This window comes from Jaculus jaculus, chromosome 7 (assembly GCF_020740685.1).
Source record: "Jaculus jaculus isolate mJacJac1 chromosome 7, mJacJac1.mat.Y.cur, whole genome shotgun sequence".
Taxonomy (NCBI): domain Eukaryota; kingdom Metazoa; phylum Chordata; class Mammalia; order Rodentia; family Dipodidae; genus Jaculus; species Jaculus jaculus.
This window is the reverse complement of record NC_059108.1, coordinates 143250898-143268199: the sequence shown is the minus strand read 5'-3', so window position 1 is coordinate 143268199 and position 17302 is coordinate 143250898. Positions and strand designations below refer to the sequence as shown.

The following is a 17302-nucleotide window of genomic DNA, read 5'->3' as shown; positions in this document are numbered from 1 at the left end:
TTTTTAATAAAAAATTTGAAAATTAAATTAAATTTAAATTTAAAAAGAAAAAAGAAAAGAAATAGAAGCCTGAGCCAGGAGTGGTGGCACATACCTTTAATCCCAGCACTCAGGAGGCAGAGGTAGGAGGATCACCAAGAGTTCAAGGCCACCCTGAGACTACATACTGATTCCAGGTCAGCCTGAGCTAGAGCGAGACCCTACCTTGAAAAAAAAAGGAAAAGAAAATAAAAGAAATAGAAGCCTAGCATGGTGGTGCATGTCTTTAATCCCAGGCAGAGACTACATAGTAAATTCCAGGTCAGCTAGGACTATAGTGAAACCTACCTCGAAAAACAAACAAAAAAGAAAAGAAAAAGAAAGAAAGAAAACATGTTTGAGCACCGTAGCACATGTCTTCAGTCCCGGCATTTGGGAGGCAGAATAGGAGGATCACTGTAAGTTTGAGACCAGCCTGGGACTACAGAGTGAGTTGCAGGTCAGCCTGGTCTAGAGTGAGACCCTACCTTGGAAAAAAAAAAAAAAAAAAAAAAAGGAAGTTTTTTTTGGGGCCTGGAGATTTCTCAGTGGTTCAGGCACTGGCTTACAAAGTCTAACAACCCAGAGTCAATTCTGCAATCACATAAAGCCACATGCACAATGTGGTACATGCATCTACAGTTCATTTGCTGTGGCTGAAGGCCCTAGCATGCCCATTCTCACACTTCTTCCTCCTCCTCCTCCTCTCTCTCTGTTCTTCTTACTCTCCCTCTTTGCAAATAAATAAATAAGCATATTTAATTTTTCTTTTGCCTGGGTGGTGGTGCATGCCTTTAGTCCCAGCACTTGGGAGACAGAGGTAGGAGGATTGCCATGAGTTTGAGGCTAGCCTGAGCCTACATAGTTAATACCAGGTCAGCCTGGGCTAGAGTGAGAACTACCTTGAAAAACCAAAAAATAAAATAAAAATTTAAAGTTAGGTGTGGGGCTGAAGAGATTGCTTAGTGGTTAAGGACTGTGAAGCCTATGGACCCAGGTTCAGTTCCCCAATAACCACATAAGCCAGATGCACAAGGGGGCTCATGCATCTGGAGTTCATGTGCAGTGGCTAAAGGTCCTGGAATGCCCATTTGCTCTCTTTTTATCTCTCATTCTGTCTCTACCTCTTCCTCTCTCTCCCTCTCTCTCTCTCTCTCTCTCTCTCTCTCTCTCTCTCTCTCTCAAATAAATAAAATATGGGAAAATTTCAGTGCCAGGGATGGGATACCTTCCATTAAGTTGTTAGCCAGGGGGGTCCCTGATGCCCCAAAACATTATAGGCCATTGCCGAGGCCCTTGGTTCCCACCTGGAATAGATGGTAAGACCCTAGTGCTGAAGACTCCACATACTTGGGCTGCAAGGCCACTAAGAAATCCTGCTGGAACTGAGCTGAAACCTCCTCCATGTAGACTAGCTGACAGAAAGCTAGAAAAAGCCATTCTGCATGCAGTTCACTGAGAGACAGAGAAATCACCAGTGAAGATACTCAACAATTGGACACTGCAAGCCTTGTATTTGGGCCAGCCAGGCCAAATGAGCCAACGGGTGCAATAGTGGCACATCTACCATAGTGGAAACCAACCACCCTCTAATTGGGCTGGAGGCCCACTCCATGGGAAGGAATACATCCCTGATTCTGAAAACTTAAAACAGGGGTAGTCATGAGCCCTAGAGGTGTAACGTCTGGTGCTTTCTGGCTAAATGTATATACTATGCTTATCAAACTGCCCAGTAAGCACTTCTCTTAATGTTCATACCCTTATATTAATGCTACTCTTACTTTTGGTAGAGAATCTTCTCTTTTCATGTGGCAGTGATCTTGGGATGATTCAGAAGGCATCATGGTGATGGGAAGAAGTGACAGGAGTGCTCAGTACTGCAATACTCCAAGGCTCAGGGTCTATTGTGAAAGAGGTGGTGGAAAGAATGTAAGAGCCAAAGGAAGGGTAGGACTCCTTACAACGTGCTCCCTCCAGACACAAAATGGCCTGGATATCATGACCTCACAGTACCTGACACTACCTACACAAGACCATCATAACAGGAGGAAAAGATGATGACATCAAAATAAAAGACAGACTGGGCTGGAGAGATGGCTTAGTGGTTAAGTGCTTGCCTGTGAAGCCTGAGGACCCTGTTTCGAGGCTCAGCTCCCCAGGACCCACGTTAGCCAGATGCACAAGGGGGCGCACGCATCTGGAGTTCGTTTGCAGAGGCTGGAGGCCCTGGCGCGCCCATTCTCTCTCTCTCTCTCTCTCTCTCTCTCTCTCTCTCTCTCTCTCTCTGCCTCTTTCTCTCTCTGTCGCTCTCAAATAAAAAGTAACAAAAAAATTAAAAAAAAAATAAATAAAAGACAGACTGATTGAGAGGGGGAGGGGATGTGATGGAGAATGGAGTTTCAAAGGGGAAAGTGGGGGGAGAGAGGGTATTACCATGGGATAATTTTTATAATCATGGAAGTTGTTAATTAAAAAAAAGTTGAAAAGCTGGGCGTGGCGGCACACACCTTTAATCCCAGCACTCAGGCGTCAGAGATAGAGGAACTCCATGAGTTCAAGGCCAACCTAAGCCTCCATAGTGAATTCCAGTTCAGCCTGGGCTAGAGGGAGACCCTGCCTTGAAAAACCAAAAAAGAAGCCGGGTGTGGTGGCGCACGCCTTTAATCCCAGCACTCGGGAGGCAGAGGTAGGAGGATTGCCATGAGTTCCAAGCCACCCTGAGATGACAGAGTTAATTCCAGGTCAGCCTGGACCAGAGTGAGACCCTACCTCGAAAAACCAAAAAAAAAAAAAGAAAGAAAGAAAGAAAGAAAGAAAGAAAGAAAGAAAAGAAAAAAAAAAATTTAAAAAAAAAAAAAGCTGGGTGTGCTGGCACATGCCTTTAATGCCAGCACTTGGGAGACAGAGATAGAAGGATCAAGCCAGCCTGGGACTATAGAATGACTTCCAGGTCAGCCTGGGCTAGAGTGAGATCCTACCTTGAAAAACAATTTTTTTTTTTTAAATAGAATATGTTGGGCTGGAAAGATGCTTAGTGGTTTAAAGGCACTTACTTGTAAAGCCTGATGGTCTGAGTTTAATTCCCCAGTACTCACGTAAAGCCAGATGCACAAAGTGACACATGCAACTGGACTTTGTTTTCAATGGCAGGAGGCCCTGATGTTCCCATTCTCTCTCCCTCTCCTCTTTTCTCTCTCTCAAAATAAGTAAAATTCAATGACTCAGAAACTTAAATCATACAGTCTACTAGTCTCCACTCTTCTAAATTTAAAATTTTATCTGTATAGGTACATCGGAGCCTCTTGTCATTGTAAAGAAACATTTTTTAAAGACTTTATTTATTTTGGTTTTTTTCAAGGTAGGGACTCACTTTAGCTCAGGCTGACCTGGAATTTGCCCTGAGGTCTCAGGGTGGCTTCGAACTCTCGACAATCCTCCTGCCTCTGCATCCCAAGTGCTGGGATTCAAGGTGTGCACCATCATGCCCGGCTTTATTTATTTATTTGCGACAGAGAGAAAGAGATAGAGAGAATGGGTATGCCAGGGCCTCTAGCCACTGCAAACGGACTCCTGACACATGCACTACTATGTGTATCTGGCTTACATGGGAACTGGGGAATTGAACCTGGGTCCTTAGGATTCTTTAACTGCTAAGCCATCTCTGCAGCCCTAAAGATTTTTTTTTTTTTTTTTTTTGGCTTTTCAAGGTAGGGTCTCACTCTAGCCCAGGCTGACCTGGAATTCACTATTGAGTCTCAGGGTGGCCTCGAACTCACAGCGATCCTCCTACCTCTGCCTCCCAAGTGCTGGGATTAAAGACATGCGCCACCATGCCCGGCTTAAAGAAATTTTTTATTCCAGGCGTGGTGGCATGTGCCTTTAATCCCAGCACTGCGGGGTCAGAGGTAGGAGGATTGCCATGAGTTCAAGGCCAGCCTCAGACTACAGAGCGAATTCCGGGTCAGCCTGGACTAAACTGAAATCCTACCTCCAAAAAAAAAAAAAGAAAGAAAGAAAGAAAAGGAAAAGAAAAGAAAGAAAAAAAGAAACTTTTTATGCCCAGTTTTATGTGGGTGCTGGGGAAATGAACACAGGCTAGCAGGCTTTGCAAGCAAGCATGTTTAACCTGCTGAGTAATCTTGTCAGCCTCTACTCACCCTCACCCTCACCCCCATTTTTTGAACTGGGTCTCACTCCAGCCTAGGCTGATTTGGAACTCTCTGTAACTCGGGTTTGCCCTGAAGTTGTGACAATCCTCCTACCTCAATGTCCCTGTGCTGAGATTATAAGCATGAGCCCTACACTCTGCTATCTCCATTATTTCCCTTCTTTGCAAAGGCAACTAAGTACTACTCACTTCAAACATTATAATTTTATCTTGTCTATATTTAGACTGTATGCAGAGTCAATAGTACAGTAAACTGCCATCATCTAACACTTATGTGGAGGTCCAATTATTAACTGATAACACACAAACGGAAAGTTACACAAATATTAAGTGCTACAAATTTGAATTTTTTTCTTTCACTCAGGAGGCAGAGGTAGGAGGATCACCATGAGTTCAAGGTACCCTGAGACTACATAGTGAATTCCAGGTTAGCCTGGGCTAGAGTGAGACCCTACCTTGAAGAAGAAGAGAAAAGATTTTCTTGGGGCTGGAGAGCTGATGGCTTAGCAGTTAAACACTTGCTTGTGAAGCCTAAGGACCCCAGTTCGAGGCTTGATTCCCCAGGACCCATGTTAGCCAGATGCAAAAGGAGGCGCACACGTCTGGAGTTTGTTTGCAGTGGCTGGAGGCCCTGGCGCGCCCATTCTCTCTCTCTCTCTCTCTCTCTCTCTCTCTCTCTGCCTCTTTCTCTCTCTGTTGCTCTCAAATAACTAAATAAATAAAAATAAACAAAACATTAAAAAAAAAAGATTTTCTCTAACACTGAGTGGACCTGTGTACCCAGCACTGAGATGAAGAAACAAACACTTAGCCAGGCATGGTTGTGCAAATCTGTAATCCCAGCACTTGAGAAGCACAGGCAGGGTGTCAGGAGTTCCAGTTCATCCTTAGCTGCATAGCAAGTTCAAGGCCCCCTGGGCTACACAAGGGAGGGAACCCATGCCTGATACTGAAAATCTATTAAGGGGGAAGTCATGAGGCCTAGGGGTGTAATACCTGCTGCTGTCTGGCTAAATGCATATATTATGCTCACCAAATTGACAGGCAAGCACTTCTCTTAATAGTCATACCCATACACTAATGCTACTTTCACTTTGGTTAGAGAAGCTTCTCTTTACAGATGGCAGTGACCTCTGGGATGACTCAAAAGTCACCATAGTGCTGAGAAGTGACAGAGAAGTGTTCAGCAATGAAACATCCCTATCATATCTTCCAAGGCTCAGAGTCCATTGTGGAAGATGTGGCAGAAGGAATATAAGAGACAAAGGAAGAGTAAGACTCCTTACAATGCACTCTTTTTTGTTTGTTTGCTGTTTTGTTTTTCAAGGTAGGGTCTCACTCTAGCCCAGGCTGACTGACCTGGAATGCTCCATGTCATCTCAGGGTGGCCTTGAACTCACAGTGATCCTCCTATATCTGCCTCCTGAGGGCTGGGATTAAAGGCACCACCACCCTTGGCTCTGCAATGCACTTTTCCTCACACAAAATGGCCTGAATATCCATGACCTTGCAGTGCCTGGCACTACCTACACAAGACCATTATAATAGGAGGAAAAGATGATGACATCAAAATAAAAGAGAGACTCATTGAGAGGGGGAGGGGATATGATGGACAGTGGAGCTGTGAAGGGGAAAGTGGGGGGGGGGAGTTGTCACGGTTCACTGTCTATAATTATGGAAGTTGGCAATAATAATAATAATGATAATAGTAATAAAAGACCCTGTCTTGAGCTGGGCGTGGTGGCGCACTTGGGGTGCAGTTTGAGGCCACCCTGAAACTACATAGTGAATTCCAGGTCAGCCTGGGCTAGTATGAGACCCTACTCAAAAAACAAAAACAAACAAACAAACAAACAAACAAAGCCCTTGCTTGCTTACAAAGCCTTCCACCTGGGTTTAATTCCCCAGTTTTACTTTGTTTATATGGTCCCCAGTATTCATGTGAAGCCAGATGCACAAAGTGTCATGTATATGTGGAATTTGTTTGCAGTGGCAAGAGGTGAGGCCCTTGAGTGCCCATTCTCACTCTCGTTCTCCCCCCTTCCCCTAAATACATACAAATATTTATTATTATTCATTCATTCATTTATTTTTTATTTGAGAGAAAGAGAGAGGGGTGGGCAATGGGCGTGTCAGGGCCTCCAGCTACTGTAAACGAACTCCAGATGCATGTATCACCTTGTACATTTGGCTTATGTGGGCACTAGGGAATCTAACCTGGGTCCTTAGGCTTCACAGGCATATGCCTTAACCAATAAGCCATCTCTCTGACCTCCATAAAAATATTTTTTATAGTACTAGATATTTTATTTATCTATTTTATTTATTGATTTGAAACACAGAGAGGGAGAGAGAGGGAGAATGGATGCGCCAAGGCCTCCAGCCACTGCAAACAAACTCCAGACACATGCACCACCATGTGCATCTGGCTTACATGGGACCTGGAAAATTGAACCTGGGTCCTTAGGCTTCGCAGGCATATGCCTTACTGCTAAGCCATCTCTCCAGCCCCATAAAAAATATTCCTTTAATTTAATTGATTTATTTATTTGACAGAGAGAGAGAAAGAATGGGCATGCCAGGGTCTCCAGGCACTACCAAATTCGATGCATGTGCCCTCTCTCTGTGCATCTGGATTAAGTAGGTACTGAGGAATCGAACCTGGGTCCTTAGGTTTCACAGGCAAACACCTTAACTGCTAAGCCATCTCTCCATCCCAAAAATATTTTTAATAAAAAGGAAAACAAGGGCTGGAGAGGTAGACCCAGGTTTGATTATCCAGGTTCCACATAAGCCAGATGCACAAGGTAGTACATGCATCTGGAATTTACAGTGGCTGGAGGCCCTGGCATGCCCATTCTCTGCCTCCAACACCAGAAATATATAACCTACTTCTTTCTTTCACTCAAATAAATAATAATTAATTTTTTTTGATTAGCTCTCCCTCCACCTTTCCTTTACTCAATCTCTTCCCCTGACCTCACTTAGGCCTTTCCATCCCCATTAATCTGTTCTTTTACTTACATATGAATAAAACCTGTTTCTTTCTCTCACTTAATAAATAATAATTTTTTAAAAATCTGGGCGTGGTGGTGCACACCTTTAATCCCAGCACTCAGGAGACAGAGGTAGGAGGATCGCAGTGAGTTTGAGGCCACCCTGAGACTACATAGTGAATTCCAGGTCAGCCTGGGCTAGAGTGGGACCCTATTTGGGCGTGGTGGCACACAGCTTTATTTCCAGCACTAAGAGCCACATTAAGGAGCAAAGACCCAACAATTGCCAGCACTCAGGAACAAAAGGAAAGTAAACTCTGGGCTCAGCAGAGGCTCCACCTCAAGTAAGGACAGAAGGAAGAGCAGTAAGCAGGACACCCAGGGCTTTGCTCGGCCTCTGCAGGACACACGCATGCACACAGACACAGAGCAAAATAAAACAAGCAGATAAACAAAAAAGAGAAGGAACCAAAGCCAGGCATGGTGGTTCACACCTGTAACCTTAGCACTCGGGAGGCTGAGGTAGGAGGATCAATGTGAGTTCAAGTCCAGCCTGCTGTGCACAGAGAGTTCCAAATAAGCGTGAGCTAGAGTGAAACCTTGCCTTAAAAAAAAAAAAAAAAAGCAAGAGCTGGAGACATGGCTCAATGGTTAAGGCACTTTCCTACAAAGCCTAGTGACTTGGGCTTGACTCCCTAGTACCCATGTAAAGGCATATGCACAAAGTGGCACATGCATCTGGAGTGCGTTTGCAGTGGCTCGAGGCCCTGGTGTGCACATTCTCTCTTTAACTCTTTTTCTTTTCTTCTTTTCTTTATTTTTTCGAGGTGCAGTTTCACTCTAGCTCAGGCTGACCTGGAATTCACTATGTAGTTGCAGGGTAGCCTCGAATTTGTGGTGATCCTCCTACCGCTGCCTCCCAAGTGCTGGGATTAAAGGAGTGCGCCACCATCACCATGCCCTGGTTATGGGTATTTGTTTGCAAGGCCTGATGGCCGGTGGTTTGACTCCACAGTTCCCACATGAAGCCAGACGCACATGTTGACACACGCATCTGGAGTTTATTTGCAGTGGCTGGAGGCCCTGGCATGTCTAATTCTCTCTCTTTTCTCTCTGCTTGCAAATAAATGATAATTATATTTTTATAGTTTATAATTTATAACATGGCGATGCACGTCTTTAATCCCAGCCCTTGGGAGGCAGCAGTAGTAGGATCACTGAGTTCAAGGCCAGCCTGAGACTACATAGTGAATTCCAGGTCAGCCTTAAATAGAGTGAGACTGTTTCGAACAAACAACTCCAGCCCACTTGCTTTTTTTTGTTTTGTTTTGTTTAGAGACATGGTGTCCATTTATAGCCCATCCTGGCTTAGAACCTGCTGTGTAGTCCAGGTTGGTCTGTAATGTTCAGCAATCTTCTTGTCTCCGCCAAGGGTAGGGTTACAAGTATGTGCCATCATGCTGGTGAGGTCTATAGTGGTCTAGCGCTCTTATGACAGCAAAGAAGTTACCCCTGCATTTCTTTCGGCTAAGTGTATTTCTGTGACAAATACTTGAGACAGGGCTGGAGAGACGGCTTAGCGGTTAAGCGCTTGCCTGTGAAGCCTAAGGACCCCGGTTCGAGGCTTGATTCCCCAGGACCCACATTAGCCAGATGCACAAGGGGGCGCACAGGTCTGGAATTCATCTGCAGTGGCTGGAGGCCCTGGCGTGCCCATTCTCTCCCTCTCTTTCTGCCTCCTTCTCTGTCTGTCACTCTCAAATAAATAAATAAAAATAAACCAAAAAAACTTCAAAAAATTTTTTTAAAAATACTTGAGACAAATCAATGTAAAGGGAGGATTTGTTTTGGCTCATGGTTTTAGAGGTTTCAGTCGAGGTCAGTAGGCTCTGTTGCTTTGGGTCTGTGGCAAGACAATGTCATGTCTGGAGTTTTGGAAAGATAGTTTGTTTATTCATGACAGCCAAGACCCAAAGAAATGAGAAGAGAGATAGATGTCCACACTCAACTCACTTTCTCTTTTTTATTCCCTGTGGGATCCAACCCACCAAATGGTGCCACCCAGGGTGTATTTTTCCCACCTAAGTTCAAACTCTCTGAAGACACCCTCACAGACACACGCAGAGTGCATTTCCTAGGTGATTCTAAATCCAGTAATTTGTTTCATTTATTTATTTATTTATTTATTTATTTATTGAGAAAGAGACAGAAAGAAGCAGATAGAGAGAGAATGGCACACCAGGGCCTCTAGCCCTGCAAACAAACTCCAGATGCATACACTACCTTGTATATCTTGTATATCTGGCTTACATGGGTCCTGGGGAATCAAATCTGGGTCCTTTGGCTTTGCAGGCAAGGGCCTTAACTACTAAGACATCTCTCCAGCCCTAAATCCAGTAAATTGATAATCAATATTATCATGAGGCTGCACCTCTTAAAAGTTATATTACCTTCCAATAGCCCATAGGCTGTCTACCAAGCTGTTGGCTTATGGTCCTCTGAGAAACAGTTAAGATCTAAACTGTAACACTAAGCTTTTTAAAAATCATGAAAAAATTTTAAAGTTTTTATTTTTATTTGCTTATTAGAGACAGAGAGAGGGAGAGAATGGACATTCAAGGGCCTCTAGCCACTGCAAACGAACTCCTGATGCATGCACCACCATGTGTATCTGGTTACATGGGACCTGAAGACTTGAACCTGGGTCCTTAAGCTTCACAGGTAAGCACCTTAACTGCTAAGCCATCTCCCCAGTCCAAATCATGAAATTTTAATTTAAAAATTCATTAATATTTTCTGCATGTAAGATGATGACATTATCTATCCTTTATTACTAATGTATTTTTCATATTTTTCAAAAGGCAATTTAGGGCTGGAGAGATGGCGCTTGCCTGTGAAACCTAAGGACCCATGTTTGACTGTTCAAGTCCCACGTAAGCCAGCCGTACAAGGTGATGCAAGTGCACAAGGTCACACATATGCACAAGGTGGTGCACACATCTGGAGTTCAAATGCAGTGGCTGGAGGCCTTGGTGTGCCACTTCTCCCCCCCCACCCCACTCTTGCCCTTGCTCTCTCACATGTCAAACATAAAAGGCAATTTCAGAGCTGGATGGAGAGATGGCTTAGCAGTTATGATGCCAAAGGAAATAATGTATTTTTAAAAAGGCAATTTCAGTAGGAAATACTAAAATACAATTAATGTGATTTTTAAAAAATGGACTGGGTCTTAAGTAATCCAGGCTGACCTTTAATTCAATATGTAGCTGAGAATGACCTTGAATTTCTGATTGTCCTGTCCTCATCTCCCAAGAGCTAGGATTACAGGTATGTATGTCGTACTCTGTTTATGTGGGTGCTGGGGAATGATCTCAGAGCTTTGTGCAAGGCAGGCAAGTGCTCTACCAGTTTAACTAAGCTACATTCCCAGCCCATGGTTCTTGATCTAGGACAAGGGTGATTGGTTTATGAAAATCCATTATGCTAGGGCTGGAGAGATGGCTTAGCGGTTAAGCGCTTGCCTGTGAAGCCTAAGGACCCCGGTTCGAGGCTCGGTTCCCCAGGTCCCACGTTAGCCAGATGCACAAGGGGGCGCACGCGTCTGGAGTTCGTTTGCAGAGGCTGGAAGCCCTGGCGTGCCCATTCTCTCTCTCTCCCTCTATCTGTCTTTCTCTCTGTGTCTGTCGCTCTCAAATAAATAAAAATTTTAAAAAAAGAGTCTTTTAAAAAAAAATCCATTATGCTATATACTTATGGCATGTAATTCTGTTGTTGTTGTTGCTTTCCATGTAAGGTCTCTCTATGGCCCAGGCTGACCTGGAATTCAGTATGTAGTCTCAGGCTGGCCTCAAACTCATGGTGATCCTCCTACTTCTGCCTGCTGATTGCTGGCATGAGCCACCATGCCTAGCAATGACATGCAATTTTATGTGTATTATGTGATAATTCAGTAAAACATTAAATGAAATACAACTAAATTCCTCCTTGAAAATGGAAGCTCTTCATTCCAAAGGATATTTCATTGCTCCAATTTCTACTCACATGTACCTCCTGAGAAGGATGAAGATCTGGGTTGCAAAGATGGAAGCAAGGTCACATCTTCAAGAGATAACACTGGCATGCTTAATATTCTCAGGCGCTACACTTTATTTTTAAGGACTCAGTATGCCATGACCTCTGCTTTTCAGTGATCACGCAAGCCAAAGGAGTGCTTGTTTTGTATCATGCTATTAGATTTTTGGAAGATTGGCTTCTAAGTTCCCTTTTCTGTGTTTTTTGTTCCATCTTTGCTTTAGTTGTGAAGTTCTCCAACACACACACACACACACACACACACACACACACACACACACACACACACTACATATCAAGATATTCTATAACAGTTCCACTTCTTCCTTTTACAATACCTGCCCATGTTATATGCAGTAAGGAAGTATCAGTTTTACATCTTTCCCTCAAAATACATTTCCATCCTTCACAGCCTTGGATTTGTGGGTAGAACAGGTTGTCTATTAGTTTAATTTCGGAAAGACTGACATTTACCATTTTTCCTCTTTTACTCGGGACATGCTAAGCCTTCCTTCCCCATTATTTCATGTTTAATTTTAACCTCATGTATGGTTCTGGAGCTTTCTTCATACTGTTTCTAAATATTTCCTATTACAGTTATTCTTGTTTTTATTTTTTTTAATTATTGTTGTTACGATTGTTGCTATTGTGAACGGAATCTTGTCCCCCCCCCCCCCCATTCAAAAATGAACCCGTAGCCATAGGACCTCTACCATCCCTTTTGCCTGTGGGACTCTATGGTTTCTCTGCTCTATTAGAACGTCTTACTCCCGCCTGCACTACGGGAACCTGTCAGTAGGTGGCAGCCGCGAGTCGCCAAGCCAGGGTCCGCTCTATCTCTCCTTTGTTCTCCTCTCGGTGCTACTGCGCACGCGCAGTCGCCCCAGTCCGTCCCCGCCTTCCCGATCCCGGGCCCAGCTCGGTAGCGCCGGCGCACTGGCACGCTCCGTCTACACGCTCCGCGGCCTGTAGGCGCCGCGAGTTCCGGCTGTCGCCGCCGCCACCGCGGCTCCTGGAGGTCGGTTGCGGCGAGTAACGGCGCCAGGACGAGCCCGGCGCCTCCTTTCTCGATATGTACCCGAATTGGGGCCGGTATGGCGGGAGCAGCCACTATCCGCCGCCGCCGCCGCCGGTCCCGCCGCCGCCGCCGGTGGCGCTTCCTGAGGCCTCGCCGGGGCCCGGGTACTCGAGCTCGACGACTCCCGCGGCCCCTTCCTCTTCGGGCTTCATGAGCTTCCGAGAGCAGCACCTGGCGCAGCTCCAGCAGCTGCAGCAGATGCACCAGAAGCAAATGCAGTGCGTGCTCCAGCCCCACCACCTCCCGCCGCCCCCGCTGCCGCCCCCGCCGGTGATGCCCGGGGGCGGCTACGGAGACTGGCAGCCGCCACCGCCGCCGATGCCCCCGCCACCCGGGCCGGCCCTCAGCTATCAGAAACAGCAGCAGTACAAACATCAGATGCTCCACCACCAACGAGACGGGCCTCCCGGGTTGGTTCCCATGGAGCTCGAGTCCCCCCCGGAATCTCCTGCACCGCCGGGATCCTACCTGCCCCCATCCCAGTCGTACATGCCCCCGCCGCAGCCACCACCCTCGTACTACCCCCCGTCCTCCTCCCAGCCCTACCTTCCTCCTGCCCAGCCGTCACCTTCGCAGTCTCCACCTTCGCAGTCCTACCTGGCGCCCACCCCTTCCTATTCCTCGTCTTCCTCCTCCTCCCAGTCCTATCTGAGCCATGCCCAGCCCTACCTGCCCCCTTCCCAGGCATCTCCTTCCCGCTCATCCCAAGGCCAGTCTAAGTCCCAGCTGCTGCCACCGCCGCCCGTCCCTTCTGGGAGTAAGACCACTGTCCAGCAGGAGCCTTTGGAAAGTGGGGCCAAGAGCAAGAGTGCCGACCAACAGCAAGCTGCTCCTGAGCCGGATCCCTCGACGATGACTCCACAGGTAAGAAATCCCATGCCCGAACCGCAGCGTTCGCTCCGGCGTGAGCCGGCCTTGGGGCTTTAAGCTGCTACTTGCCGCCGAGCCTCATTCCAGCACGCAGAGACTGCCTCACGTACACTCCAGTGCATTCCTTCAGATGCGGGCCTGACAGCCAGCTTTTTAATTACCCGGAGACAAGGGAACATGTGTCTAGACTCCTTAAGAGTCACTGAGTGGCGGGAGAGTTACTTCTCAGCAATCTGCCTTGGTTTCCTCTGACCAACACCTTCGGTTTCATCTCAAAGGCCCTTGTTTTAAAATTGGGTTCTAAAATATGATTTCGATGTGAGAAGCTTCTCCAAGGGCTGACCATTCAATGCATGTAAACTTTCTGACTTCTTACTAAGAAGAAAAAAAAAAATTAGGTAGGAGTCACAGATAGCTACCACTTTCCTGAATTAAGAGTTCTTAGCCAATGAAGGATGGAAGGCTTGTCTCTTGTCAGGAGCATCCTAATTGTACTAATAAATTCTTGTGGGCCACATAGATAAGTTGATTCTTCCAGGGTCTGTGGTTTTATTTTGGGTTGACCATGAGGTCCCTTGAGAAGGTCTCACTCTAGCCCAGGCTAACTTGGAACTCACAGCAGTCTTTCTACCTTAGCTTCCTGAGTGCTAGGATTAAAAGTGTGAGCTGCCTGGCCTCAGAAATTCTTTTCTCACTTTAGTAAGATAGTTTTAATTCATGATCTGTTTGCTACCTTTCATTGTTAACCTTCGCTCCAAAGTAGTAACCTTGACTGGGATATTAAAAAAAAAAAAAAAAAAGTTTTGTAATGGCTTTTCTTCCTGGGCTGAGGAGATGGCCCAGGGGTTGAAGGTACTAGCCTGCAAAGCCTGGTAGCCCAGATTTGGTTCTACAGTACCCCACATAAAGCCAGATGCAGGAAGTAGTGCGAGCATCTGGAGCTCCTTGGCAAGAGGCCCTGTCATGCCAATTCACTTCCCTTCACCTCTCCCCCATGAGTAAAATTTAAAAAATAACTTTTCCTCAGAGAGCCTTTCTAATCATCTGTTGGAAAGAATGTTCTTTACAGACTAGCCAGAAATTGACAGGGTATCAGGAATAAATAAATTCCTCTGTAGGGGCAAAGGTCAAATAAAGGGGAATTGAAACTGGGTATGGTTCAATTAAATACCTATAATTCCAGGACTTGGGAGGTAGAAGCAAGAGGATGGCCAAGTTTGATGCTAGCCTGGGCTGCATAGTGAGAAGTTATCTCACATACAAATAAAAAACAATAAATTGTTTGTTAAAGTTTGAAATATACAGTAACTACTATCCTTCCTTAGATTCACTAAGGAAAAGCCATAATTTACATATAAAAGATTCCCACATACAAAGATAAATTTCTAATTTTTTAATTCTAATCCCAATTTTTAGAATAGAATATAATTCTAAATTTTAATTTTTTTATTATTTTTATTTTGAGAGAGAGAGAAAGAATATGGGTGTGCCAGGACTGTCAGCCTGCTGCAAGTGAACTCCAGTGTGTGTGCTCCCTTGTGCACATGTGTTACATTGCACACTTGTGTCACTGTGCATCTGGCTACGTGGGACCTGGAGATTTGAACATGAGTTCTTGGGCTTTGCAGGCAGGCACCTTAACTGCTAAGCCATCTCTCCAGCCATAATTCTAATTTTTTTAAAATTATTTTATTTATTTATTTGAGAGCAACAGACACAGAGAGAAAGACAGATAGAGGGAGAGAGAGAGAATGGGCGCGCCAGGGCTTCCAGCCTCTGCAAACGAACTCCAGACGCGTGCGCCCCCTTGTGCATCTGGCTAACGTGGGACCTGGGGAACCGAGCCTCGAACCGAGGTCCTTAGGCTTCACAGGCAAGCGCTTAACCGCTAAGCCATCTCTCCAGCCCATAATTCTAATTTTTTGTTATTGTTTGTTTGCTTGTTTTGAGGTAGTGTCTCACTCTAGCCCAGGCTGACCTGGAACTCACTCTGAATCCAGGCTGCCCTCAGACTCACAAGTGATCCTCCTACCTCTGCCTCCCCAGTGCTGGAGCTAAAGGCATGGACCACCATGCCCGTCTCATTTTCTAATTTTATAGTGGCTTGTTATTAGAAAGTAAGAGTAGCTAATTTCCGTATATTAGGTACTGTAATAGAGTAGTAAGTAAGAGAAGCGGTCTTGTTAACTTGCACTAAATATCTACCACCTCATTGAGGGGTATTTTCACCAGATTGCTGTGTTGTAGAGATAGAGCTTGTGTCATTTTCCTGAGTGCAGTGGCACATGCCTGTAATCCCAGTATTCAGGGTGGTGAAGCGGGGGGGGGGGGGGGGGGGGGGGGGGGGATTGTGAGTTTGAGGCCAGCCTGGGCGACTTGGTGACAAGATCCTCTTCTCTGTTATATCCACTCTGAAGTTTCCAGCGTCTTTGTCGTAGTACTCAGATGTAGCTCAGGCCACACTGTGACAGATTCTCACCTTTACCACACGATTTTCTGCCCTTAAAAAGAAAGTCAGGTGTCACAGAACAACACTATGTGGAATCCCAGCACGTGGAAGACAGAGGTAGGAGGATTGCCATGAGTTTGAGACTACCCTGAGACTACCTAGTGAATTCCTGGTCAGTCTGGGCCAGAGCGAGACTCTACCTCAAAAAAACAAAACAAAACAAAAAAACTGGCTTAGCGGTTAAGGTGTTTGCCTGTGAAGCCAAAGGACTAAGTATGATTCCCCAGGACCCACATAAGTCAGATGCATAAGGTGGTGCATGCGTCTCGAGTTTGTTTGCAGTGGCTGAAGGCCCTGGCGTGCCTGTTCTCTTCATCATCCTCTCTCCCCATCTGCCTCTTTCTTGCTCTCAAATAAGTAAAAGACAATAATTTTTTAAAAGTATTTTAATTAATTTATTTAACAGAGAAAGAGGGAAAGAACGGGCGAACCAGGGCCTTCAGCCGCTGCAAACGAATTCCAAATGCATGCGCCCCCTTGTGCATCTTGTGCTAACGTGGGTCCTGAGGAATCAAACCTGGGTCCTTTGGTTTTGCAGGCAAATGTCTTAACCGCAAAGCCATCCCTCCAGCCCATTTTTTTTTTTTTTAAAGAAAGAAAGAAATTAGCTGGGCTGAAGAGATGGCTTAGTGGTTAAGGTGTTTGCCTATGAAGCCTAAGGACCTAGGTTCAACTCCCCAGAACCCACCTAAGCCAGATATATATGGTAGCACATGCATCTGGAGTTCATTTGCAGTGGCTGGAAGCCTTGGTGTGTGGGCTGTCTCTCTCCCTGTCCCTCTCTCCCTCAAATAAATAAATAATAAATAAATAAATTTAAAGAAACAAATTAGGGCTGGAGAGATGGCTTAGTGGTTAAGGCGCTTGCCTGCAAAGATGAAGGACCCAGGTTCGATTCCCCAGTACCCACATAAGGCCAGATGCACATACGTGTCTGGATTTCCTTTGCAATGGTTAGAGGTCCTGGAATGCCTGCTCTCTCTCTCAAATAAACAAAAAATTTTTTTATTTATTTTATTTTTTTAATGTATTTGAGACCGATAGAAAGAGGCAGATAGAGAAAGAGAGAATGGGCACACCAGGGCCTCCAGCCACTGCAGACAAACTCCAGATGTGTGTGCCCTCCCTCCCCCCACTTTCCCCTTTGAAACTCCATCACATCCCCTCCCCCTCTCAATCAGTCTCTCTTTTATTTTGATGTCATGATCTTTTTCTCCTATTATGATGGTCTTGTGTAGGTAGTGCCAGGCACTGTGAGGTCATGGATGCCCAGGCCATGTTGTGTCTGGAGGAACACATTGTACTATCTTATCTTTCTAATTCTCTGCAGCACCTAGGACAGGGCTTTGCAACTTGTAGGCCTTCTGTAAAGATTGGTTGAGTAGGATTCAAGAGTTGTCAGACTGTACATTTAGGATATGTTTATTAGATAATAAATATTCCTCTATGCTAGTGCAAGTATTTTATAATCCTTTTGCTTACTTTCCTTTTACTATTTTTTAGAGCATATTTATTTATTTATTTATTTTTTAAATTTTTTAAGGTAGGGTCTCATTCTAGCCCAGGCTGACCTGGAACTCACTATGTAGTCT

General features: G+C 45.3%; 1 protein-coding gene across 5 annotated transcripts in view; it reads left to right on the top strand.

Moving 5' to 3' along the window:
* Positions 1–12249: 12249 nt before the first annotated feature.
* Positions 12250–17302, top strand: part of Ylpm1 (YLP motif containing 1) — a 93314-nt gene continuing 88261 nt past the window's right edge. For 2 of the 5 annotated variants that reach the window (XM_045153881.1, XR_006638071.1), the window contains exon 1: positions 12250–13195. In XM_045153881.1, the coding sequence (XP_045009816.1) occupies positions 12326–13195 (870 nt within the window). In that variant the 5' untranslated portion in view covers positions 12250–12325. The remainder of the gene's footprint in view (positions 13196–17302) is intronic. The other 3 variants (XM_045153882.1, XM_045153879.1, XM_045153880.1) reach the window with 2 other exon arrangements.